Source organism: Sylvia atricapilla, chromosome 21 (genome assembly GCF_009819655.1).
Source record: "Sylvia atricapilla isolate bSylAtr1 chromosome 21, bSylAtr1.pri, whole genome shotgun sequence".
Taxonomy (NCBI): domain Eukaryota; kingdom Metazoa; phylum Chordata; class Aves; order Passeriformes; family Sylviidae; genus Sylvia; species Sylvia atricapilla.
Genome location: NC_089160.1, coordinates 63,542 through 89,833, shown reverse-complemented (window position 1 = coordinate 89,833; position 26,292 = coordinate 63,542). Strand labels below are relative to the sequence as shown.

The 26,292-nt window shown below is 50.5% G+C and overlaps 2 protein-coding genes across 2 annotated transcripts; both read left to right on the top strand.

Moving 5' to 3' along the window:
• Nucleotides 1-1,261: 1,261 nt before the first annotated feature.
• Nucleotides 1,262-18,536, top strand: HDAC8 (histone deacetylase 8). Its single transcript, XM_066333724.1, is given in 11 exon segments — nt 1,262-1,403; nt 1,810-1,862; nt 3,273-3,403; nt 4,993-5,136; nt 8,629-8,678; nt 8,680-8,734; nt 9,652-9,729; nt 10,124-10,232; nt 11,794-11,966; nt 13,596-13,690; nt 15,841-18,536. Coding segments are annotated over 11 exon segments (1,095 nt in total). The 5' UTR covers nt 1,262-1,319; the 3' UTR covers nt 15,964-18,536.
• Nucleotides 18,537-19,503: 967 nt separating this feature from the next.
• Nucleotides 19,504-25,643, top strand: LOC136370360 (small ribosomal subunit protein eS4, X isoform-like). The gene is given in 12 exon segments (XM_066333723.1): nt 19,504-19,536; nt 19,786-20,238; nt 21,578-21,733; nt 21,836-21,880; nt 21,882-21,918; nt 22,419-22,448; nt 22,451-22,596; nt 23,052-23,111; nt 23,113-23,151; nt 24,168-24,339; nt 24,745-24,902; nt 25,481-25,643. Coding segments are annotated over 12 exon segments (1,431 nt in total). The 3' UTR covers nt 25,583-25,643.
• Nucleotides 25,644-26,292: the final 649 nt, after the last annotated feature.

The following is a 26,292-nucleotide window of genomic DNA, read 5'->3' as shown; positions in this document are numbered from 1 at the left end:
AGCTGAGCCCCGAGGGTGGGCAGATCTTGGTCACACCTAACACAGCTGTTCTGATCACTGCCATCCTTCCCAGTGAAAAGCTCTGGCACTCCCTGCACCTAGAGGCCGGGATGGCTGTGTGTTTTCGTGGGAGCTCTGTCTGAGGGGTGACATCCACTCTAGGAAGCACAGAAGATGTGGTTTCTGCCAGGTGGATATCACAGCCTGAGCTCCTTCTAAGAGGGTGATGGACAGTAGCTGAACTTGTCTCTTGAGCTGGGCAGGGTGGTACTGCCCATGCAGCCTGTAGTGCACCCTAGGCTGGCTGTGAGTGCAGGGGTGGCTGCCAGACAAAAATCGCCACTCCAATATGGATAGGGCTGGCTTCAGAGCCAGATGTTTTTCTGTATGTATGCCTTTGTTTTCTGATGTCTAAGTTGATTTGGCTACAAATCCAGGCGCTCTCTTGGAACAGCAGCTCTTCTGTACATGTGGCTGTATGGAAGATCCCGCTATCACACTGTCCATAAAGGAGATAGGAGTCCTGCAATTTTATTCAAATAAAGGGAGAGTCCACTGGGACATCAGCCCACGGGATTTTCTTTCTCGAGGTTTCAGAGAGCGCAGCCTCCTTTTATTCTAAACTTTTTGTCACATGTTGCCCTCTTCCTTACCCCATTGGCTGAGATGCTAGCCTTTCCGAACTGCCTACATATTCTCCTCTGAGCCTGTCATTTTCCCTAGAAGTTCAGCAGCTCAGTCACGTATGGACCCATTTGTCTGTTTCAGGAGTCAGACTGTCTGGGTTCTGTAACAAACCTGTGGCTTGAAGAGGGTAGAAACATCAAGGCCCATTTCTAAGAGGTTAACACCCATGCCCTCACCCCTGGAATTGTTGTAAAGACATTGGCGCACATCTTTCCTATCATGGCTAATCCCTCCCTGTGTGACTCCTGCTCAGGTCAGGGGAGCCTTGAACGACCCAAGCCCCTGCCCGGCGCCTCCCTCTGACCCAAGGGACCCGCGGGAGCTGCCGGGGGTCGGGGGGCCCCCCGGGCACCTCCTGAGGTACGACTCCTTGAGCAGGGCGGGCCTGCGTGCAGCCCATGGGCCTTTTTTAATTACATCTTTAGAGCATAGACACCACCCGGAGCTGCGTGGGGAACCCAAGAAAATGTCTTAACACTAGTCGGCTGCGTGTTTTTACGCGGCCGGGCTGGTGGAAGGATGCTGGCGGGGCGGGCCTACAGCTCCCGGCACGCCGCGGGGCCGGAACTGTCGGTCCTGGCGCGCCCTGACCAGTGGCGTTGCGGGCGCTGGTCCCGGTTGTGCCGGCCCCGATGGCGGCGGTGCCGCCGCCGGTCTACATATACAGCCCGGAGTACGTGGCGCTCTGCGACTCCCTCTGCAAAGTGCCCAAGCGGGTCAGCGCCGTGGCGGGGGCGAGGGGGCGCGGGGAGCACAGCGGTGAGGCCCGGGCGCGGAGGCAGGAAAGGAGGAAGCGGGGGAACGGGCGGCCTCAGCGGGAGGAGTGTGGGCTTAGAGCGGGGGGGAGGGCCGTCTCTGCGTTCGCATCGGCTCTGGCAACGCGAGCTCGGACGCTGAAGTGACGCTTCCCTTCCCCGGGAGCCGTGCGCGGCTGTGCCTCTGCCCGGGACACCAGAAGGTCCTTTCACACGGCATGGGCCGTGTGAAATAATGGGATGAAAAGATGGGAGCCGAGCAGGGAAAGTCGCTGCTGAGAGGAGTGTGAACCATACCTCGTCTGCGAGTCCTTGAGCCCCTGGTTGCTGGCTGTCTCCTGTTCTCACAGTCTTACTTTCTCTTTAGGCCAGCATGGTGCATTCACTGATTGAAGCGTATTGCTTACTTGACCAGATGAAGTAAGTGCTCCCGTTTTATGTGAAGGGATGTTTTATTCTCCACTAAGGTTTGGAAGGTGCTGCGTAACTTTAGGTTTCACGCTGTCCTTGCTGGTGGCATGATTGTAGGAGCCCCCACAGTGTGTATTCCCAGGATTAAAGGAAAATGCTTGTTTTGCTACATGGACACCATTACAATAATTGTGGCAGGTGTAATTCATGGTTACCCTCCTGTTCTGGTGGAGCACTTAAAGCCTGGTGCCTTCTCTACAGAGTGTGTGTCACCCTCATGCTTGAGACTCTGAACAGGGTGACAGCCTTGGTGCTGCTCCAGATCCACTGATCAGTCAGTGCTGATGCAGAGAGGGACCATCTTGTTTTGCGGTGTGTCATTGATCTGGGACACTTTTTGTGAGGTCTTCATGCTGTTCAGGAGAGAAGACTGGATGAGATCTGGGGCAGAAAAGTGAGATACCTCCTACCTCATTTAGCTATTGATGCTGGGGAATACGAAGGGGAAAAAAAAAGAAAGGCATAGCTTGGCTCCTCTTGTGAAGTATCTAATAAAATCTTTTTTAAAATGTGCCCCAGTTCAGCATAGCCAGAAGTACTCCTTTTGAGACTTTTTTTTTTTTTAAACGATTTTTTTTTCTGGCAGAGAGTGCTTGGGAAGTGGCTGCAGAATTTTTCTGGAGCAGGACCTGAGGGACTGTACCCTCGCATGGGATGGGAAGCATTGGGGTCAGACTGAAGCTGGGAGCTTCCTGCGTTCTTCCCATAGCAAAGGAGCTGTGCTGCATAACCTGTGTGTTCTCCCAGTGTCCACGTTTTGGGGAGGGTTCAGTGTGTTGCAGAATCTGTTTAGGTACACTGCAAAGCACCCAGACCCAGGGAGGTGCTGTGCAAGTTGCTGGCCACAGTGACAGTCTCTGCTTTGGTGCAGGTCACAGCATGCAAGAGGCATTGCACAGCTCCTGATCCAGGCTGAGGTCCTGCCACAGTGCTGTGCTGGGCCTAGGTGTTTCCCTCTGTAGTTCCTTTGTGTGTAACCTGCATGTTGGATATGCTGAGGATTGCACAAACTGAGAGAACATGCAGAAAAGGGAAAAAAACTTGAAGCAAAGTGGGAAGGTTAATGCAGGCAGCATCTGCAGGTGGTCTTCACTGTGGTAGGCATCACAGGCAGTGCCAAAACAGGGGAAAGGCCTGCTCCACATCACAGGCAATGCCAAAGCAGGGGCGAGCCCTGCTCCAGCTCAACTGGGTGGCTTTCTCACTTGAATGACAGTCCAGTGCAAGAGGGAGGTTTGTTTGCATTTGCAACAGTAACAGCCAAAGAAGACTGTTAGACTGTTTAGAGTAAAGGCTAAAGCTGGACATTACAGCTGAACCCTCTTGCCCTGAAATGCCCTCTTCTTTCTCTCTGCCTAGGATAGTCAAGCCAAAAGTGGCCTCCATGGAGGAAATGGCAAGTTTCCACACAGATGCTTACCTGCAGCACCTGCAGAAGGTCAGTGAGGAGGGGGATGATGACCACCCGGAATCTGTGGAGTATGGACTGGGTAAGGATGTGCATCTTCAGCAAGAGATTAGTTCAGTGCAAGGGCCAGGATGCTTTTTGCTGGAGCTGCAATTAGAGGAGTGCGCTCAGGGGAATGCTGGGCTAGTTTTTGGAAAGAAATGCCCTTTGATGGGGTGTTGCTGAACACCAGCAGTCCATCTGACGGGCTGGCACTTTCTTTGGTGCCCACAGAGGGTACAGCTAGCCTCACTTTGCTGCTCTGTGCAGCTTAGCCTGTCTTCTGCCAACTGAGGCTGTTGTCCTTTGCTGCTGCTCAGGCTCTGGAACAGGATGGAAGACCCTGACACTGACCTTGGCCTGGAGCTGGGACTGGCTGCTGCAAGCCTGCTGTGGGGAGGGCATGCATGAACAGTGGCCTGGAGCTGTAGTGATCAGAGCAGCTGGTGTCTGTCTGGTGACTTATGTCTGGAGAAGAGGGCTCTTGCCCTCCTGGACCTGAGACAGCCTGAGCAATGCAGCAGGTAAAGCCATGAGATGGCTGTGGACACTGTCTTGATCTCAGGAATGGGAGGAATGACCCAGAACTGAAGCAGAGGTGAAGATTCTGCGCTGATCTCATTAGTGTCCCTTAGACTTTACATTCCTAAGGCTGCTCTTTCTACAGGAATACAAGCAGCCCTGGTATTATGCTTTGTGGGCAACAGCTCCAGGGAGGCTGCTGTAGGACTAAATGAAAATCATACAATAAATATAGGCCTACAGCTTACCTAGGCTTGACTCGTTTGCGGATGTTCATTTTAGGGAAGAGTTATGTCAGTGACTGTGCCTGGGCTTTTCTGGTCAAGTAGCCAGACTTGAAAGTAGTTTATTGTGAGATTGGTATTAGGGACCAGTAGGTTCAGCAAGCGAGGCACACAGCTCACAGGTTGATTCAGGACACACTTTTTAATGAACTGAGTGCAAGAACACATTTGGATTGTTGCTTTTTGTGGTGGGTTGATTTTTGTGGTGTGGGTGGGGTTTTTTGCCAGGTGCCCACCAAGATGCATTCTCTCTCCTCCTTATAGAGTGGGGGAGAAAATAAAGTGGAAAAAGATCATGTTGAGGTAGTAACAGGGAAATGACTCTCTGGTTATGGTCACCAGCAAAAGAGACTCTACATAGGGAATTAATTCAATTTATTGCCAATTAATAATAGAGTGGGATAGTGAGAATTCAAAATAAAATCACCATCCCCCTCACCCATCTTTTTCTCAGACTCAGCTTCACTTGGCTCTTCTACTTTCCCCCTCAAGCAGTGTAAGGGGACAGGGAAGGGGGTTGTGGTCAACTCACACATCTCTGCTGCTCCATCCTCCTCACTCTTGCCCTGTGCATGTGGGGGGTCCCTCCCACAGGACACTGTCTTCCATTAACTTTTCCAGCTTAGGTCTTTCCTATTGGTAGCAGTTTTTCAAGTACTTCTCCAGTATGGGTCCCCTATGGGATCAGTTCTTCAGGCACAGGCTGATTCAGCTCAGCTCATTGAAGAAGTCAGTCTTGAAGGCTCAAACAAAAGGAATGTGCTTCCCCTGGAGGAAAGGCTGTTGTGTCTGACACGTGGACTCTTACCTGGACTCTTACCTGCAGGTTATGACTGTCCAGCTACTGAAGGGATCTTTGAGTATGCAGCAGCTGTGGGAGGAGCCACCATCACTGCAGCCCAGTGCCTCCTGGATGGCAAGTGCAAGGTAGCAATTAACTGGCCTGGAGGGTGGCATCATGCAAAGAAGTAAGAAAACAATCTCTTCCCTTGTGTTTTCCTTTCTGGTGTCTGAATCCTAGTTCCAGCTTCCCTGCAAACCCTCAAGGTGCAGTGATCCAGTTGGAAGAGAAAGCAAGGTGTGAGGGAATGCAGGAGATAGAGAGGAAAGAAACAGAGGGCAGGGCAGTGGCCTGAGTGCTGGTGCTATCACTGTCATGTGCTGCAGAGCAGTTTTGGGGCGGGTGTACTCAGAGGTGTCCTGTGATTCCTTGATACATCATTCTCTCAGGAAGCTGAAGTGAGAAGGTGTTTGTGGGGTCCTTGAAGAAGCACAGTGGAGAGACGAACTCAGTGGAGTGATTGATGTCACTGCCATTTTGGAACACAATGAGAATGTGGTAACACGTCCAAATGGTTTTGTGTGTTTTTTTAGGTTTCTTAATAAGAGGTTTGAAACAATGCAGGACTGACCTTGGGTTTCCCCATGCTCCATGTGGGGTTTTTTTCCTGTGAGCTCTAACATCAGTAATGATCTTCCAGCACAACAGGAAAAGAAGTAAAAATTCTGTCCCTGAATCCTGTGATTGTGTAGTGGTAAAACAATTTGTTTCCATCCCATTTTCCATGGAAGTATGTTTTATTTAACTTATCCTCCCCATCTCCCAAAACATGAGGCCTCTTTGCAGCGTAGGCAATACACCACCCTTCCTTATCCTCAGCCGACTGGTGTTTGCAGTGCTGTTCTGTGTCCTTGGGGAGCCTCAGGAGTTCTCGTGGGCCCTGTCTAACCCTGGCAGCTTGTACACACGTGCAGATGTCTTGCCTGGTGACTTTCTGACCTGGAAGAGGAACTCTGGAGGTCTAACAGTGCTGTGCAGTGCCAGCAATACCACCATCTCAGTCCGTTTCCTGGTGGGCACTTGGCTGAAAATGGCTTCAGCTGCAGTTTGCTGTGAAAGGAGACTTGCCCTCGGCAGAGCCAAGCTCTCAGTCTGTACAGAACTGATGGCTTTTGGGAAATCTCTTGTTATTTTCTGTGCGGATTGTATGGCTTAAAAAATGCCTGTAATGAAAAAACTCTTAGCAGTGTTGCTGCTGTTGAGCTATTAGCACTGTTCTGGGAAGCAAAGAGCGTGTTTATAAAAAAAGCATTTAATACTCACTGATCCCAAAGGAGTCTTCCCAGTCACCTCAGTAAGTTGGTGTGTGATGCTTCAGGGTAGACACCAGCCCAGTGTGAAGGTCCAGCCAGACTGACACCAAACTGCAGGTCCTTGGTTCTAGGGCCTGTGTCCTAGAAAAATACATTCCTTTTGTCAAAAAACACATGCTGTCTGATGGTATAGTTGCTTTCCTAAACATAGGAATGACCTGGGGCTTTGGAAGCTCTTGGTTCAGAGGATGTCTTTGGGGTTGAGGGTAAGATGCTGAGTAAGTGCCTTTTCTTAAGCCAGCCTCACCCTCCCTTCTGGAACTCAAAAGCTTTGCTGGGTGGATTTAGGGCAGCACGGGAGAATCCCAAGGTCCTGAGCTGCAGCTCCAACACTGCTCTGCCTTTGACTGAAACTGGTATCCTGCTCTGCTTGGCCTTGAGTTTCAGAGATGTTTATTACACTATGGAGAGAGTTCACTTTGCTTCCTTGCAGGCTGTGAGGGAGGGGAGAAGTACATAATCACAGCTGAGTCAGATTTTCAGGATACATGTTAACACCTCCATTTTCAGCACCTCCATTACTGTAATGAACAGAATCACTGGGAAACACCTGTGCTCCATGGCACTTGCAGAGAGTGAAAGCAAGTGCGGTTCTGCCACCCCCAACTCCTCACTGTTCCCAACTGTTGCTGAGCAGGGAAATAAGCTGAGTGCTGTGACTGGAAGTCAAGAGGAGTTTCCCAGTCTCAGGGAGGGTTTCCTCACCTGAGATTAGATTGTTTAAAGTCCTTGGCCCTCTAAAAGCCCTGAGTCATGTTGGTATAAAAAAGCAGAGTCTTCAAGGTTTGTTTTCAGGTTTCTTGTGTTGCTTATTATTTGATATCTCAAAATTTTCTCTGCTCCCAGCCGAGGTCCGGACAGCAGCTGGGACACAAGGTGACTGCCCACTGATGGGATGTTCCCTTACATTTATACAGATGTGTCGGTTATTTACTACTTTGTACCAGTACCTAGTGCCCACACTAAAAGTGTCATTTCTACTTTGACCTAATCCACTCCAACTACTTTGTGCCATCACCACCCAAAAGATGGAGGACGAGGAAGAAGGAGAAGTACATGAGGCACTACCCAAATTCCTCCATCTTGTCCCCATTTACCTCTATTCTTCGAACCCTAAAACTACTATATTTTTTATCTTCTACTGTGCTAAACTACTGTTTTCACATCCTGGTGGTTTGCAATTTCCTCTCTCTGTTTTGGGAGCCTCTGCCATGGACTAAAATCGAACCCGGTGTTTTCCTGGGCTCTGTGCCAAGGTCTCCGAGCCCCCTGAACCCACTCCACAACCCCGTGTCCAGGGCTCAAATTCCTTCCTTGGTCCCAGGTCATCCAAGGGGATGTCCTGGACTCCAGCATCTCAGAGGCTCATCTTGTTTCCTGATGCAATTTGTGGAAGGGGATTTGGGTACTCCTGTTGCAAAGCATAAAGCTTCACTTTAAAATAGCTGTCCAGGGCAGATTTAAGAATGCATGTGGACTGGTACTAAGTGGGATGGGGACTTGACTTCGGAGTGAGGCTGGAATAGGGATCAAGAAACTTTCTTACTTGACCGCAAGTAAGCTGTCCTTTATGAATGTCAGTGATAAATCTTTGCATGGTACTGTCTTTGTTTAGCTGCTGGAACTCTAGCCTGGCTGAGCCCAGGAGCTGGGTCATGAGGGACTGCATGTGGGACATCCTGTTTGCATTTTCCTGGGAAGAGAAAGGAGGGAGTTACTTTGGGAAGAGGCATAACCTTCATAGCCATGAGACTTCAGAACAGTAGGAGAATCCTGTGACTGCCTGGATGTGCCTTTCACTGCCAGACCTTCCCAGGAGCTGTGACCCAGACAGAAGGGATGGAGTAGCTGCTTTGTCTATGCCTGTCCAGAACTCACACGAAAATAGCCAGGGGACTGTCCTCTTGGGCCCCTCAGAGAGAGAGTGGTTTTGAGTTGAGTGGCTCTGAACTTTCAGGTGTCTCAGGTGCAGAAAGCTAACATTTATTTGTTCAACAGTGCAGTGATCAGAGATACTCCCCACAGGCCAGGGTCTCTCTGTAGTAGAGCTGACTGATGCCTACCCAGCTGCCAGAAAGCCCAGAGTTGATAACAGTTGACACAAGCAGTCCAGTTCTCTGTGCTTCCCACTCATACTTTGAGCTACTCCTGACCCATCTCTTGGTCACTGCTGGGCCTTGGCTGAGTTTTGGTACTCCTCTGTGTCCCTGTGAGGTAGACACCTGCAAAGTCGAAGTGAGAATGCTGGGATCTGCGTGATTGCATTGGCAATATTCAATGTCACAGACATTGTTTTCACAGAGATGAGCTTCTGGCTTCTGCTACCTGAATGACGCTGTCTTGGGGATCCTGCGGCTGGCGCCAGAAATTTGACCGTGTCCTTTATATCGATTTGGATTTGCATCATGGGGATGGTAAGGCCCAGCAGAGGTTGCAAACAGCACAGCTGCACAGACTCAGGGAGGAATGGGAAAAGTCAAGGCCTGTCTGCACTTGCAACAGCCATGGCGTCAGCTCCTTTTGGTTCCCTCAATCCATTTCTGCCTTGTCCTGCTTTTACAGACTTGCCCTCCTTAGACCTCTCTTGAGGGTCTAGGCAGAAGTCTTGTACCCAGTCTCCCATCCTGGCAGAGCAGCTGCTGACAGGGTTTAAGGGTCCATTGCAAGAGGGAAGCAGCCAGTAGTAAGTGGTGCTTTAAAAGAAGGCTTTATGCTATAAATCTAGAGCCAGAGCTGGCCTTGCAAACTGCTCCCTCCTTCAGGGACATTTTTATAGACCATTTAACATTCCTGCTCTTCTAAATTTTATGATGTGTTTCATTTTGTTCCATTTCTCCCTGCAATTTGTTTCTGTTAAGTTTCCTATTACTTCTTTTTTCCCTCTTCACCCCCACTATTTTAATGTCTCTTTAAGGAAAAGGCATATTGAACCACAGCAGCATTGAGAAAAAGCAAGAGAGCCCAGTAGCACTGGTTTTAATCAGAGCCAAGCTCTGGCCAAGGCAGCCCTGCTCGGATCCCTCTCGCAGCTTCGCAGGCCTAGCAGCGCAGGCAAGTGCTGCTACTGTGGGTAGTGACGTGAGATACTGAGATCCATTCAGTACTGATTAGCATGAGACCTGCCAGATTCGTAGCAGTTGTGATCTTTGCTGCAGTTGAACTCCAGTCTCTGTGGATGAGGATGTATTTATTGGGCGACATCTGCATTTCTGCATTGCTGATGGTGCTCCTTCTCTGCTTGCTGCCCTGTGTGTATCAAGCAACTCTGTGTGTTCAGACTCTATCATGGATATAAATGATGCATGAAAGCTTTTTTCCCTTTCCTTAATAGGAGTTGAGGATGCCTTTAGTTTCACCTCGAAAGTCATGACTGTTTCTCTGCACAAATTTTCACCAGGATTTTTCCCAGGCAAGTTGAACTTGTGAGGTTTGTGCTCATTTGATTCACACATCACTGGTGAGGCCTCTGTAAAGGCAAGTCCCATCCCTGCTGTCCAGCTGACTTGTCTTGCTGCCTGTTCTCTCGACCCAAGAGAAGGAAAGAGGAGGAGCTAGCTACATGTTTGGCATTTCCCCCTTTCTGCTTGTAACTGAGCTCTAGGCAGAGCCACTTTGAACCCTGCATGGCAGATTGGGGGCCAAGGAGAGAACTGTGTCCCTCTAACCCACCTTTCTTGGTGATGGCAAGTGGACTTCTCAATAAGCATGCCAAACGTCCTGGCTCTCAGTTTGCCTTTGAGACACTCCAACGTCTCTTGCTGCTGCTCTGCTTTCCCTCCTAACTGGGGTATTCTGTTGTGCAGGCACTGGTGATGTGACAGATGTTGGCCTGGGAAAAGGTCGCTATTACAGCGTGAATGTGCCCATTCAAGATGGCATTCAGGATGAAAAATATTACCAGATCTGTGAATCGTAAGCCCTCTTACTCCAATACAGCTGACTTGGATGGGATTTTAGAGAATAAGACACTACACAGCTTAGTATTTTTAATTACAGTTATTTCTTGGGGCTTGTCCCTTTCCCTGTTGCAACCTTTGACTACAATGAACGTGGACTGTAAGTCCTCAGAGGTCTGTCTGAATCCTTAAGTAAACTGAATATACAAAGACATTTTGGGTAGCTGGGACATCTCTGCCACAGATTAGCCTTTCTCCTTAGATACACCTCTACAGGTGTGTATCTAAGAAGAGACGGAGAAGGAACAAGTATTTTTTAGCTGTGGATTTTGGACTAGGTGTTTCTTCTTCAAGTAAGTGCTCTGAATTCTGACTGTGGGAAATATGCTTGAGGCTTAGCTAAAAGCACTTTCCTAGCACCTTCTGTCTACTGGAAGAATGAAAAGCTGAAGGCTGAATATCTGACAGTGACAGAGCTGCCTCCTGGCAGTCCCCTTGGTCCCACAGTTGATGGTGGACCTCACAAGCTGTAGCTCAAGTCAAAACCGGGCTGCAGGGTTTGTTCTTTCCTAGAGGAAAGAAGTCTCAGTGCAGGGCTGCAGAACGTGGTAGCATGTCCACCTCTAACACTTGAGGCTGAAACCTCGCTGAACTTGTAGGCCAGTAGGGCTGTCATGCAGGGGCCATGCCTTCTGCTGGCTTATTGGTGCTTGCCATTGCTGGGGCAGAGCAGCCCTCTTTGTGCCAGAGGACATGCTTCCAAAAGGCAGCTGTGGGGGCTGAGACGTGTCAGGAACCCACTCAGGAGCCCACTGCATGCATTCACAGCTGAAGGACATAATAACCTACCACAGATTTCAAGCTATGTATAGATAAAGCTTCTACAAGAGACTTGGAGATCTCTTTGAGTTCTGTCCAGGCCGGGAGGCAGTCACACACATGACTGTGGATGTCTCATCCAGCTGTTGTTTGAGGGTAATTGCCTGTACTTCCCAAAACCACGATGGGCTTGAAGCATGAAGCTCTGTCCAATGCAGGTTTTGCAGGCTGACTACACCCTGCACAGAGCTTTTCCTCATAGTTTTGCCTCAAAAGCCATATAGGAGAGAAGACAGTAAGAGTCTAACCAGAACCTTCCTCTGCTCTCCTGTCCTGTCCTGCTGAGAGGTGTCTGAGAATTCAGGATTGTTGTTTTGCCAGGCCCTGATTTCCACCGTGACTTTCACAGGGCAGAAAAGCCCCTGGATTGTCCTGCAGCTAAATGGCAGACAGTGTAAATGTAGAGTTTAATGGTACCACTAAACTGGTGAGGACTAGATCCCCCTTTGCCATGTTATCAGTGGTGCTGATAACAGGTGCATTCATCAGCCTTTTTTGGTAAGTACTGTGAGAGCTAAACTTGCCGTGGAGGTAGAATGCTAACTGGGAGCAGAGGTAGTGTAAATGGTACGAGTTAGGTAGAAACAGAGAATATAGAAACCCTGAGAGGCACTGGTGGATCTGAGTGACCAGGGCTGTGCCACCAGCATTCCTCTGTGCTGTGCTAGCATTAACTGGACTGCTCCTCCTCTTCCCAGAGTGCTGAAGGAGGTGTATGCTGCCTTCAACCCTGATGCAGTTGTGATGCAGCTGGGGGCAGACACCATTGCTGGAGACCCCATGTGCTCTTTCAACATGACACCTGAGGGAGTGGGCAAGTGCCTCAAGTATGTCTTGCAGTGGCAGCTAGCAACTCTTGTCCTGGGAGGAGGTGAGTGTGGCCTGCTGTTCTCAGAGAAACATGTTGTCCTCCTGTGTCCCTGCCTCGAGTGCCTGCCTGCCCTTGGGCCCAGCACTGGCAAGGATTCAGCAGGGTGACTGCTGGGCAGTGTTGGGAGGACACACTGTGGCACAGTACTGTTTTTTTTCACACCTGAAATCCTTGATACTGACAGATGCAGGTCTCAATCCTGACTCAGATCTTGAGTTAAAAGCTGTATGGCCCCTCTGGAGAAGAGGGAGGCCAACAAACTGACCCTGACTTCTCAGTGACACCTCTGATTGCCTTCTCTGCTGACCAGCCTTTCGGTGCTTCTCTTTAAAAGTGAGCACTGTGTTCCCAAACATACCTTGGGCACCTAGTGATGAATGGTTTCTTTAAGATTCAAGCAGGGGCTTGGGACAAGGACTGGCTGCCTGCAAGGTACAGAAAGACTCTGATACCCAGTGAAAGCTAAGCTGGACTTAGTTCTGCTGTGCTGCCTAACCAGCTGCTTGTCCAGTGGGGAGAGCACAGAATGCAGGCTTTATGTTAGCAGAGCATTTCAGAACAAAAAAAGCTACTGTGTGCCAGGGAAAGCACCTGAGCTCCGTGCTTGGAGCTGGATCAGCTCTAGGTGTTGTCCTTTCTGAGTCTGAGGAAATCAGGTATAGCATATTAAGGCTAAAATTGATGTGCCTAATGACCTTTGTTTTGGAAAGGTTATGAGTGTTCAGTCCTGCTGAGGCTTATCTGTGATGTGCTGGATATGTCATCTTTCAGACAAAATGCAAAGCTTCCATTAAAAAATGAGGATCAACTATGTGTCACTTGTGAAAATACCAAAGGAGTGTGCCACCACTGCAGCATGTGGAAGTATTTGAAGTGGAAATTGGCGGAGAAGTAAAAAAAAGCAGGGAGAAAAACCTACAACAACCAATGCAAACAGAAGGGAATATTGAAAAATATTACCTCTCTGTCTTGTTGAAGTGCTTTTCCTCCCTTTACTATTCTACTCATCTTTTCTGGAAAATCTGAGTCTCTGGCAGGATTGCTTTTAGCTAAGGTTTTTCCTTTTGGGCTCATGTTCCATTACCATGTCGGTAACCATCTCATTCTCACTGCGAAATCTCATTTCCATGTAAAGCAGTTGTAAGTTGTAGTGATCAGTTTCACATTTGTCCTCTCAAACATAATGATGCTGGAGAGCTCACCAGCATATGGCTGGGCATGTGTATTTTGATTTATAGCTCAAAGACTGGTATTAAAAAGCAGAAAGCCCACATTTCTGCTGTGGCCTGCTACTTGCAAGTTGTTGCCAGGACAGAGTCCAGCACATGGGGTTGGGAGCTTATCCTGGGTCTGAGATGGTGGCTAGAGGACCAGCCTCTCCCACACTGGATGATGTAACTGGCATATTCAGTTTGAGCAGTCTGCTCTTGCATACACTGTCACTCAGACCTGGCCTTGTGTAGCCAGCAGGTGCAAAAGGCAGATTTTGGGCAAGGCTTGAGAGGATGAAATAAACTGAATTCATGTAACCTGTGCACAGGGGCTTTTGTTCCTTCCACTTAAACCTCTTTTTCTCTTTTCCCTTTCCCCACCCTTCCTCCTCCAAATCCCAATTCTTGCTGGAAACAGGAGGTTACAACCTTGCCAACACGGCTCGCTGCTGGGCATACTTGACTGGGGTCATCCTTGGGAGAACACTGTCCTCTGAGATCCCTGATCACGAGGTAATGCTTTGAAAAACCTTCCCTTCTCCTTGCAGAAGAGCCAGTTATTTTGCCTAATCCTCACAGCATCATTGCCACTCAGTCCTGTGTTGTGATGATACTTATTTATGTAAAAATACTCCCCTGACCTAGCAGTATGGTGGGTGCTTGTGCCCCAAACAGAGATTGTCTGTAGCTTTCTGCAAGGGGGTTTCACATGCCAATAAACTCCAGTCTCAGATAGTTACAGAGAGGATGGGCAGAAGGATTCTCTGGCTCAAATTGCTCTTTAAGATGTGTCTTTTGCCTTTCAAGGCTTTAATTTTTTTCTTCAGCTGAAGTTTGAGTGGCCATAGTGCCTGTTGCTCTGCTTTCCTCCTCCTCCTCCCCCCTGAGGGTTCTGTCTGGTGACCAGCAGGTCCAGTAAAGAGTACCCAGGGCCCAGCACACTCCAGTAAGTTGCTCTTCTCTGGAGTTGACACAGCGCTCACCTTGCAATATTCTGTCACTCTGTCAGGGTCCTGTAGTTATACAAGGTTGAGCTTCCAAACCATTGGAGCAGAGAATTCCCCCAGAAACTGGCCCATTTTCTCCCACATTCTATGCCACTCATGACTACCCATTCTTGGGGCAGATCTCTGAATGACCTTCCTAGCTTCCTAGAAATCTCTGTCCTGACTCTAACATGATGTGGACTCCACTGACTCCAAACATGTACTGTAAACTGTACTGAGGGGACACACATTAGAGACACAGCAACAAGAACATGCTTTCTGTAACATCCAAAAGGAATTCAGAATTCTCAAAAGCTGTTGTAACAGGCGTGAAGGACAAAGAAGGGATGACAAGCTGGGGAAAATCATCCTCTCCTGTTTCCCCCTCAGGCTGAGTACTATTATTAATGGACTACCAAAGGTAGCACCCGAGGTAAGGGTAGGAGAGGAACACTGAATACACATCCCAAATGACCCTCATTGCCCTTGTATTCATTTCATAAAGTGATATCACACATTAGAGCAACAAAGCAATCCTGGTCCCTCTTCCTGTTCTGAACATCATCACAAGGACACATATATGCTCACAGATAGTACCACATCTACATGAACAGACCAAGCAACATTGTGACCAGTGGCTCTGTACCTAATATCAACAAATGCTTAGAATCAAATTTGTTTCCAACCCGCTCTGGGCAAATCTGTTGTTACCTCAACCCTTTGTGCCCCATACTCGGCACCAATTAAAGTTGTCGGAGGAACGGTATTCTCCAGTTTAGTGCTCCTGCTAAGAGCACATGCAGCTCCGCCCACCTCCTCCAACTGGAGGCACAAAGGGTAAAGATTACAGCTGAAATAAGAACAATTTACTGGACAGTAACAACAATAGCAACAATACTAATGACAGGGGAAACAAGAAAAGAAACAATTCACAGAAACACCCCTGCCTCCGGACAATAGACAAAACTGCACAGCTCACTCCTGCCACATTATTTCAGTTGGACAGAATCCTTTCTGTCTGGAAGAAAGTCCCTTTCCCCTGTCCTCAGCAATGACATGAGGTGGCGTAGAATAACCTGTGTCCTGGCCATACCTCCTCCCAGCTACTGCAAAAACTGACCCTGTCTTGGCCAGAGTCATGATACAACAGCTGTCAGTAACCTGTAATTCTGTGTTAGCATGCTGATCCCATGTGCTGCAAATTTTCTGCACACTATTTGAGCACTTAGCCTGAGAGGACACATTGTCCTTGCAGCACACTGACTTTTCCTTTCCCAGGTGTTTCACAGTGATGTCAATGCAGTGTTCAGCAAGGTGGGAGGGTGAACAGTAGATATGTGATTACAGCACTTGAAATTTAATACACAAAAATCCCATTTTCAGGTAGCCATGTATAAATGAGTGTCAACAGCTTTCCCAAATAAAACATTGGGATAGACTGCTTTTGGCTGCCTCACTGGGCTCTACTTCCCATCCCTTGCACTGGGAAGTGGTTGAAAACTCCAGGTGGATACAGACACTGCTGAAATACCACCTTGAATGTAGTGAAGCTTCATGTGGCACTTAGGTGGAGAAATGTTTTTTTTGCCTTTTTACAAATGTACCCATAGGAAGCCCTCCTTTGAGCCTCAGCCTTCAGAGACCTCTCTGCTGACTTCCTTCTCCTCTTCCCTTCAGTTCTTCACAGAGTACGGTCCTGATTATGTGCTGGAGATCACACCAAGCTGCAGACCAGATCGCAATGAGCCACAGAGAATTCAAGAAATTCTGAACTCTATCAAAGGTGCGTTTGTCAAGTAACACTCCTGCTTCAGGCTTACAGGTCTTTTTAGAGAGGGCTTCAGAAGAGCTCATTGGAGTTTTTCTCACTGACTGGAAAGATGAATCACATTCACTTGGCTGCTCATTAATACAACAGTGTCATTTGCCTCCCACCTCCCTTGGGATTTTTCCAGGTTGATGGTACAGAGCTATGGGTTCCCTGTAGCAAAAGTTGCCATTGCCTTTGCTTCCATTGCCTTTGCCAGTTGCCATTGCTCTGGCTGGGCAGAGGAGCATGGGGCCTTGTCCTTATTGGAGTCATAGAACAGCCCAGGTTCTAAGGGACTTCAAAGATCATCTGGCTCAAACTTTCTTGGGAAGGGGAGCATAGACAAGATTATCTAGCAACCTGTCCAGTCACATCCTGAAAACTTCGGACAGTGGGGCCTCTAACCACATCCCTTGGGATTTCCTCCAGTGATTGATTATTCTCACTGTAAAAAAACAACTTAAAATAAGGTGAAACCTCTCCTGGTACAACTCACACCTGTTGTCCCTTGTCCTCTCCATGTGGATCCTTGTGAAGAGAGAGCCTCTGTCCTCTGAAGCCTACAGAGTAGGCCTTAAGTACTAGATTACTGTGATGACATCCCTCCTAAGCCTTCTCTTCTGCAGGGAGAGTCTTTCCTTATTGGGCAGGTTCTCCAGTATTTGATCACCTTTGTGGGCCTCTTTTGGACCCTCTTTGCTCGGTCCATTTGTGATTTGTGGGGATCATAACTGGACACAGTACTCACTGTTGGTCAGCCATGCCTGGAATGTGGTGATCCAGTTTCTCTTAGTAATGCCTCGTACACATGCTACACAGGATCCAGTTTGCTTCACTGCTGCAGCCAGCACACTGCTGGATCCCATTCCAGCTTGCTGCATATCAGGACCCCACATGCATTTCCACAAGTCTGCTTCCCAGTCACACAGATCCTGGCCTGACCTGGGCACCTTCTATCTCACGTGCAGGACCTTGTTTTTGTTTTTGCTAAATTTAAGACTGTTCTTTTTTTAGCCCAGTCTTCCAGCCCTGTCCAGCTCTCTAAATGGACTCTCCCTTCTGATGTGTTCACCTCAGCATCCAGTTTGGTGCTGTGGCTGTTTTCAATCCCATTATCCACGTACTTATGATGTTGAGCAGTATGGGGCCCAGTATCAGTACCTGGGGGACCCCACTTGTGACAGGCTGCAAGATCATGTAAAAACCATTGATCACTACCCACTGTGAGCTCCCTGTGAGCCAGCTCCCTCCCTATCCCTTTGCAGACCACCCATCCAGTCTGTGTCTTTCCAGTTGGTCCAGGAGGAGGCAGCAGGAAATAGCTCTCTGGAACTCGGACAGGTCTCCAGCAGGCAGGACTTGAAGTTCTAAGTCCAGGACAGGCAGCTGGGTTAGCTCCTGCCAGCTCCAGCCAAACTCATTCACTGCCCTTGGCTATCTGTCTTGTCCCTGTCTGCCAGAGGGGCTGGGAACAGCACCAGTGGCGCTTGACAGCCCTTTTCCGTCTGTGTGTGTTGCAGTGTGCTGGTGTTAGAAGTAGCGTAGGAAGTGCAATGGCCATGGATGCCTTTGGGTATCCATTCCGAAGCACAGGTCAGTCCTAGGGAGAGGACATCCCCTTCTTGGGGACCTGTCCAAGAGGGTAGGAGGAACAGCATCACTCCAGAGCTGGAAGAGAGGGCTGTGAACTCCTGTCTGTGAATCCAGCCTGACAGAAGAACGAGGCAGCAGGGAGTGAGCACGTGCCTCTCGGATGCTGGTCCATGAATCCTGAAACAGCATTTAGCATTAGTGAAAGCTGTGGCAGAGTCCCCCCTGTGGTAATTTCCAAGCCCAGCTTGAACAAGGGCAGCAGCCTCTGCAAAGGGAGCAAGAGGTCAGCAGGAACTGAGATATGTGCTGAGGCTGGAATTCCCATATTGTGGCCTAGTCTGTCAGGCATGGGAGTGGCACCTCTTGCCAGGTCACTCCATCAGGCTAATATATCAGTTGTTATATCCTTTTCTGCTTCCTTTTGTTTGCAGGGAAATCCTGAAGCACGTTGTTTAGCAGCAAAGGAAGGCTCAGGCAAGAGCATTTTCTATGGGGAAGACAGCACGTTTATGTGAACAACTGGTGAAATTTGTGGCTGCAGGGAAACTTTCGAAGGAAAGTATTGTTGGTTGGTTAATTTTTTTCTTTCTTCTAAAAGAAAAGCTGCTGCATGCCAATAATCACTGTGGCTCTCCCCAGGCAGGAGTGTGGGTCCTCCATCTACAACCTTCCAGTGCTGGCACACCCTCCCTTGCTCCTTTCTCCTTCCTTTTTAACACCACAGTTTGTTCCCACAACTGCTTTTAAATGTATTTAAGAGAGGGGCTGCTCAGAGCTGTCAGCCCTCCTCAGCTGTAGCTCAGTTCAGTGTTACCTGTCTGGCAGGGCCACAGCCTCAGAGCTGCCCACTCGGGAAGTAAACCTGAGGGCTATCCTGGGGCACCACAGATTGTGTCTCTTACCCAGAGAAAGGCACAGCCACTGTGTTTTTTAACTGGGAAATTTTAAAAATAAAATACTTGAAATACTCCTCCAGCCCTTTCCTTTCTTCTTCCACCCACCCTGCCTTTCCAGTGCTCTTTTCCACAGCCCCCACCCTACCCCTTCCACTGCAGAGCCATTTGTGAGCTCCTGAAATCTTGCACAAAGGGGCCAGACCCTGGAGAGCCTCTCAAGAGTGTGGAGGGAGATGGGAGGGCATTGTAGCAGCTCCTGTCCAGGGAGATCTCAGATGAACTTCCAGATGATCTGGTGCCCCATGAGAGCTGCCACGAGGTGTCTCAGCAAGGGAACAAGTATACAGGGATCTGGGGCAGATATCTCCCAGTGGCAGGGGCCATGGAGCCTGGTTTCTGTTGCCCTTGTCCCCTCATTCCCTTGCCCATGGATTTTTATTGGCTGGGTTTTAAAAGATGTCCAGTCACTATGGGAAAGCACATTTCCTGTGGCTTTAATTAGATTATGCTGCAAGAAACAGCAAGACACAGGGACTCCCAGCCTGGCCTTGGCTTGTTGGCTTTGGCCTGGGCCTGGCTTTGCTCTGTTGTTTTTCACTGCTGACTGAAACAACAGGAAATCTGGTGTGGAGACAGGTCAGCAGGATGTCGCTCCTATGACTCCTGACCCCTTGTCTGCTTCCATGTACCCCTGGCACCTGGTGTGGTGTGGAGAGACCAGTCTTGTGTGGTGATTGCTGTCGGGAGGCTGGTGCTGCCACTGCCTCAGCAAAGGATCCCAGTGCCTGGGGGAGATGTCAGGCTTGGGAACTGCCCATCCAGGAAAAAGGTGAGGAATGAGAGAGCAGAGAAGCTGGCCAGCTGCTGCCTCTGACCCACCTCAGGGCCCCAAGTGCTCTGTCCCCACAGAGGCAGACTCTCCTGTGAGCTGTGGGAGCTGTTTCAGGAACACAACTGGGAAAATAATTAATAGGAAACCCCACAAGTGTCAGGTGAGGTGCTTCTCGGGTGGAAATCCCTCCATCTCCCACCCAGAGTGGGATGCCTGCCTTGCCACCCACGCAAGCACTGGGGGTAAGCTAGGCGCGCTGCTTCGGTCCCCCCTCTCTCTGGGTACGTCACTGGACCGCACCCGCCCGGGGCAGCCCGCGCCTCTCTGAGCGCTGCTGTGTCCTTGTAGACATTGGAGATGAGCCATTTGTAGTCCCCTCCCCAGAGCACGAAGGACCTCACAGTGGTGGCAATCCTGTGCAGCTACCCCTTCGGGGCCAAAGAGGTGCCAGCGGTGGGGACTCCGCCTGTTCCCCGCCTCTGTGGTCCTAGGCGGGGCCCAAGCTCCTGGCCAGCTTCTGCCTGCAGAAGCCCCTCGTCCAGAACCACGCCGTGGAGAGACCCCGAAGCCCACAGAGCCTAGCTCACTGCTCGCCTGGGTCTTGGGACACAGTCGTAGGGGAGCCTCCTCCAGGCCTCATTGACTTGGACCCTCTGGCCAAGGTGCTCAGGTGGTGGAGCTTGGCCTCAACAGGGCGGATGATCTGCCAGAGCTCCGGCTCAGTCACCACAAACTCGACTCCCTGTCAGACCTGCCGACCGGCTATTGAGGCTGGAACGCGGCTGGGGTGGGGGGGCTCCTACCTCACCGCACCAGTGAGCAGTGTTCTGGCTGCCGCAGGCACCGGCACTGCAGGCACAGGGAACGTCCCGAACCTGGCCGAATGTGGGAAGGGGTGGGAAGAGGAGCTGCGGCCGCGCTGCCTGCCCCAAACGCGCAACCATGTAATAAAATTTGGAAGGATTGTTGTTCCTTCTGCTGTCCGTTTCGGAGAAGGACATTATGTGAAGCAGTCCTTGGTGGAAGGAGGGTGGGTGCCTTACAGGTCCAGTGCGTCTTCTCGGCTTGTGATGTTCCCATCCTGTTGCTGAAAAGTATACAACTTTTCCTAGTAACTTTTCTAATTAAAATTTCTAATTAATTGTTTTAATGAATCAGGAACAGTATAAGTTTCCACCGTAGCCAAGCACTTGGCAAGGTTTGTCATAAGCTGCTATTGTGGGAACACAGGTCGGGAAAATTACTAAACTTTCAAGTTTTGGCTGAACCAACCTTGATATGCTTCATTGGATTAAGCATGGGAGAGATACATTGCTGAAACTGGATGCATGGAATGCAGAATTTGTAGACTACAAGGACATTTTGCAGAACCCAGAGATAAAGAAATTAACAGCCAATTCAGCAATTGTCTTATCTGGGAAAAAGATAGTAAGATAACAAGACTGAAAATGCAGACTAGCATGATGAAGCAAGAAATCTATAACCAGTAGAAGATAAAATACTAATTAATGAAGAGAACTATGTATTTTATAGCCAATGAACATTAATTTCTGTGCTAAAGTATATAAATAGTGAAAAGTTTTGAAAGTGTGCATGTATCATAGGGGGAGCTTCCCCTATGCACCCAGCACTGTGAATAAAGTAATGCTGCTCTCTAATCTAAACACAGAGTTTCATTTATCCCGACGTTTTCGGTGACAGTGTCACCCTGGGGAACGGGACCTCTATCCCAGCTGCACCCTGCTCCGGGAGCGCTGCTCCGGGGACGTTCAGGTGTGGGGCTGTTGCACTCACTGGGCTGCCTGGCAGGGTGCGGGGGCCTGGGAGTGTCCCGGGGCCTCCCTGGGAGAGCAGCTACGACCATTTGACCCCCAAACTGCCTTCAGGAGTGGGCGCTAAGGCCCGGCTTTAGGTCTGGGGGCTGCGTGGGGTCACACCTCTGCCCTGGGAGGGGTCGTGGCAGGGAGAGGGCACAGGTGTGGGAGGGCAGGCGTGGGCAGGGAGAGGTCCCGGTACAGGTGGTAGCCCTGGCTCGGCTACCGGTACTCACAGTCTCCCAAACCGCAGGGCCAGAACGTGGCAGGCTGTTCCGTGCCATAAGCGATGACCACGGACACGGTGCCCGGCTAGAAGCAGGAAGTCTCGGTGCGGGGGTGCCCCCGTCGGGGCCGCCAGGAAGGGACAAGCCCTCCCGATCCCTCCGTCACCTCGCGGGCGGCCCTGGACCTCCGGGCCGCCAGGGGGCGATGCACGTCGCTGCCGACACGCTTTGTTCTTCCGCAGCGGGCCGGAAGAACCAACCCTTTCTCGGCAGAGCGCAGCCATGGTGAGAGCGCGGCGTTGTCACTCCCCGCCGCCATCCGCCGCCATCCCCCGCTCACCGCGGGCTATGGCCACCCACCCTGGGGCGACAAGCGCGGGAGGGAGCCCGGCGCTAGGGCCCGAGGGGCAGGAGTCTGAGGGTGCCGGGAAGGGATGGCTGGGGGGGACCGGTCCTGGCGGCGGCCCATTACACACCCCTTAACGCTTCCCGTCCTGTAGGCCCGCGGCCCCAAGAAGCATCTGAAGCGCGTGGCTGCACCCAAGGCACTGGATGCTGGACAAGCTGACGGGCGTCTTCGTGAGTGCGGGCCTGGTTTGGGCTTGAAGCCGGGGTCGGGCTTGGGTTTGGGGTTGAGGCCGGAGTCGGAGGTGGGGCAGCCGCCGTCACATCAGGGGAAGAGTTCGGGTGCTGTGGCGGGGGCGAGTGGTGAACAGGGCCAATTGGACGGGGCAGGAGGTGTTTATTTAACGTTAAGGTCTTTTTGAATAGCGTTCATCTTCCTCCGTTTGCAGAGGATGTGATGGGGTCGTTGGCTGTTCTCTTTTAACTTTCCCTATTGTGCTTTTCCACCTCTGGAAATGGATGGATGCCTCCGTTTGGGGTGGTTTTGTGAGGCTGGCAAGATATGGGGGAAACTGCTGTGAATACCAAAACAGAGAGCTTCAGCTGGTCGTGCCTGCGTGGCAGCTTCACTTGGTGCTGCTGCCCTTCCGTGCTCTTGTGGGAGCTATTGGCGCCATGGTTTCCTTCTCTGGGGTGGTTGATGCTGCTTGAGCCTCCAGCAGAAAGCTTCTGTCCAAGGCACCCGCCCATCAACAGGCCCACATAAGCTGAGGAGTGCCTTCCTCTCATCATCTTCCTGCGCAACCGGCTGAAGTATGCTCTGACAGGGGATGAGGTCAAGAAGATCTGCATGCAGAGGTTCATCAAAATAGATGGCAAAGTCCGCACTGACATCACCTACCCTGCAGGCTTCATGGGGTGAGTAGTTTTGGGGCAATTTCTTAGGCACCTCTTGTGCAGTGGAGGCAGAGTGTTTTTTGGGGCTGGCATTATTTGAGGGGCAAGGTTTCCCTGCTGGAGTTGAAGAAAAGATATGTATAGCAGTTATTTAGTTTGGAACTGGGCACTGCAGTGAATACCTTAGTTAGATACCTGTAGCCTGTAAGTGCCTGCTTGACCTGGGTAAGTTGCTCTTCAGATTCTAGCCTACAGCAGTTTTTGCTAGTTTGTAGTCTGTCACTACAAATAGTGACAGCAAAAGATGCGAGCCTGTGGTCAGCAAAGATGTGAGTAGATCCCAGTCTCGTCAATGACATCCTAAGTGTAGTTCAGCAGTCTCTTTTTCTTTTTTAAATATGAGCTTGATCCCAAGTTAAAATGTTGGGTAATGAGCTGATAACAGCTGCTGTTCTATTTCCCTGTCTGCAATTAGATGTCATCAGCATTGATAAGACAGGTGAGCATTTCCGTCTGGTTTATGATACCAAGGGCCCGGTTTGCTGTTCACCGCATCACACCTGAGGAGGCCAAGGTGAGGAGCTTTGATACGGTGTAAGAATGGGCCCAGTTGGTTTGGTTGGGGCAGTGCTTCTTCCTTGGCATCCTGAATGAGAGCTGGTGTCTCTCTTCCCCGACAGTTGAGGCCATGCTGCACTTGAGATTGGGGCACTCAGGGTTGTGGTGAAGCCCTGCGCTGGGGGGAGGATCCTTTGGTTATGTGAAAGTAGTTCAGAGATGGGTGTAGGTGCATTGTCTGGGTGCTGGAGATAGATGATGCTGTTGGCAAGGGCTGGATTTAAAGAGTTTTTGGGGTGGAGGAGAATCTCGGCTTTGACAGCTAACGTGACCAGAAACGGGGAACTGCCTGTGGTGTAAAAGCCTTGGACCTCTTCCCAGGACACAAAACTGCCTACTCAACCCTGGCTGCTGGGGAGTAACTTCCTCATGCATTTTCTTCAACCAGGCATGGTGTGCCTGAACTGCAAGGCTGTGCTCTGCTTTGCATCTCCTTCCATAAGGCAGGCTGTGCAGGCATATAGCTGTGTGCATAGCAGAGCTGGCTGTGCTGGAGCCAACTGTGATGTGGTTCTCCTTCCCTTACTGTGACTCTGTGTGATCTGTGAGGTTCGGAGAGGCTACAAGGAGTTAGGGTGACAGGCAGGAGGGAAATCAGTGCCCTGAAGGGTACAGATCTCTCTAGGGTTTGAAAAAATGCAGCCTCTGTCTCTGTTGTGTGCCCACGGGCTTTGGAGAATGACTTGCCTGTGGAAGTGCAGTTGGTGTTTGTGGGGAGGCTGAAGCCTAAGGTGGGCTGCTACTCCAACAGCAAAGGTGTTTTTGGGTGGGGCTGTAGCAGAGCTGCATGGCAGCTGTTTCAGAAGTTATTACTGAGGCAGGAAGCTAGACAAGTCACTCCAGGTCGCTCGTGTGTGAGCCCTGAGTGTCTGGGTGTTCTGCAGCATGGTGGTTCTTTGGAGTACAAGAGCTCCCTAGTCCATGGCATTGCTCGCTGCCTCAGCTGAGAGGTGTGTTGGGTTTTGTTTGCAGTACAAGCTGTGCAAGGTGAGGAAGATCTTCGTGGGCACAAAGGAATCCCTCAACTTGGTCACTCATGATGCCCGCACTATCCGCTATCCAGACCCCCTCATCAAGGTGAATGATACGGTCCAGATTGACCTGGAGACAGGCAAGATCACAGACTTCATCAAGTTTGACACAGGTAGGTCTTGCATCCCATTGAAGCACTGCACCCTTTCCCACTGTAGAAATTAAATGCTAGGCATATTTGCACTGAAATAGAGGCAGTGGTGTCAGTCTTGGGAAGGGGTTTGTTTCCCAGGAGCATGTCCACCTGGAGCTGGAGCAGGGGATTCTTCCTGTGTCCTGGCAGTGGGAAGCATTTGGCAGGTACTTGGCAGTTCTGAGGCACCAGGTAGAAGCAGCAGGCTGGTGGGGAGGTGCTTCAGCCTGTCTCTTGGTGGTGGGAGATGGTTTCAGTCACAAAGCTGTGAGCAGTGCTAGCACAGGTGGGATGGAGTGTTTTGGTATGGGCAGAGAGCCTAAGTGAAAGGATTTCACAGCACCTGGTGCCAGCTCTTGTCACACCTGTATTTCCCTTACTCAGGTAACCTGTGCATGGTGACTGGCGGTGCCAACTTGGGCCGTATTGGAGTGATCACCAACCGGGAGAGGCACCCTGGGTCATTTGACGTGGTTCATGTGAAGGATGCCAACGGCAACAGCTTTGCCACCAGGCTCTCCAACATCTTTGTTATTGGCAAAGTAAGGCCATGGCAGCACCAGGTTGGGGGTTCTCTCTTGTGTGGGGCTGCCGGCTGAGGCAGAGAGCCTTCCTTAGGCAGCTGTCTTTCCATACAGTGGAGCTTCAGTGCTGGCATCATTTCTGACTTGGCTCCCTGTATTTCTTCCTGCTCTGGGAAGGGGGGAGAAGCATTTCCAGCTTTAGGAATGAGGATGTTTTCAAGAAGTAGCCTTGAACCAAAGAGCTGGGGCCTGAGCAGTTCTCAGACCCTGGTGTAATCTGGGCAGCTGCTGTGACTCGAGAGTGCCCCCACAAAGCCTCTGCTGTTTTACCATCCCTGACGGGCTCTTTGTGCAGGTTGTGGAGAGGAGTGGTGTTTTGGTTTTGACTGAAGTGCGTTCTTCATGGATGTGACTGAAAGGCACCTGTAGACCTGATGTATCCCTTGGCACTTCCTTAGGGCCTCTGATGCACCAGTGCCACCACATGTGTACCTGACCCAGCATGAGCCAGGGGTGGGCTTCTGCTGCTTTTCCCTTTAGAGGGAGAGCTGTGTTGCTGTCTGGTTTCCTGATGTGGTTTCTTCTCCCTGCTGCAGGGCAACAAGCCATGGATCTCCTTGCCCCGTGGAAAGGGCATCCGCCTGACCATTGCTGAAGAGAGAGACAAGAGACTGGCAGCCAAGCAGAGCAGTGGATGAAGTTCAGCTCAGACTGGCTCTGGTGCTGTCATTGTGTTGATTAAACCATTTACTACATGGCTCTGATTGGCTGGGAGTGTTCTGGGGCTAGGGTGGGGAGCCATGCTGCCAGTGCCAGGTCCTGCTTCTCTGAGGGGACTCTCATTAATCTAAACAACTGCCACAGTCAATATCTGGAAGGGCAAGGAGGAGGGGTGGGACAGCCCTTCAGACTGCTCTGTCCCTGGGAAGGTATTGGCACAAATGCTCCTGGATGTGCAGGAGAAGCAGGGGTGTGGGGAGGGCTAGCTGTGCTCTTCTGTAGGCCAGTTGGTACCAGGTCAGCTTGAGGGTTACTCCAGCTGTGTTGGCTTCAAGGGTATTGGCACTCAAATGTCCAAGTGTGGCTGGTGGCCATGCAGTGGGGAGATCCCTTGAAGGCTACTCTTCTGTTTTTTTTTCTGTTGGAGGTGGAGGGTGGAAGTAATTACACTGACAACCTGGACTAAATGGTGAGGGCAATAGGCGATTTGGACACTGAGTACTCGCCTGGCAGTGAGTGGGCTGATGCCCTGCAGGAGCTAGGGAGCTGGGGACTAGTTGTGGCTTTGGGAATGGCCTTGGAGGACAAGGTGGGCAAGTGTTGGCAGTGTGCCCAGTCAGCAAGGGCAGCCGCACAACTGGGCTGTGCCACCAAGGGTGCAGGAGGCACTTTAGGAGGGGAGGCTGTG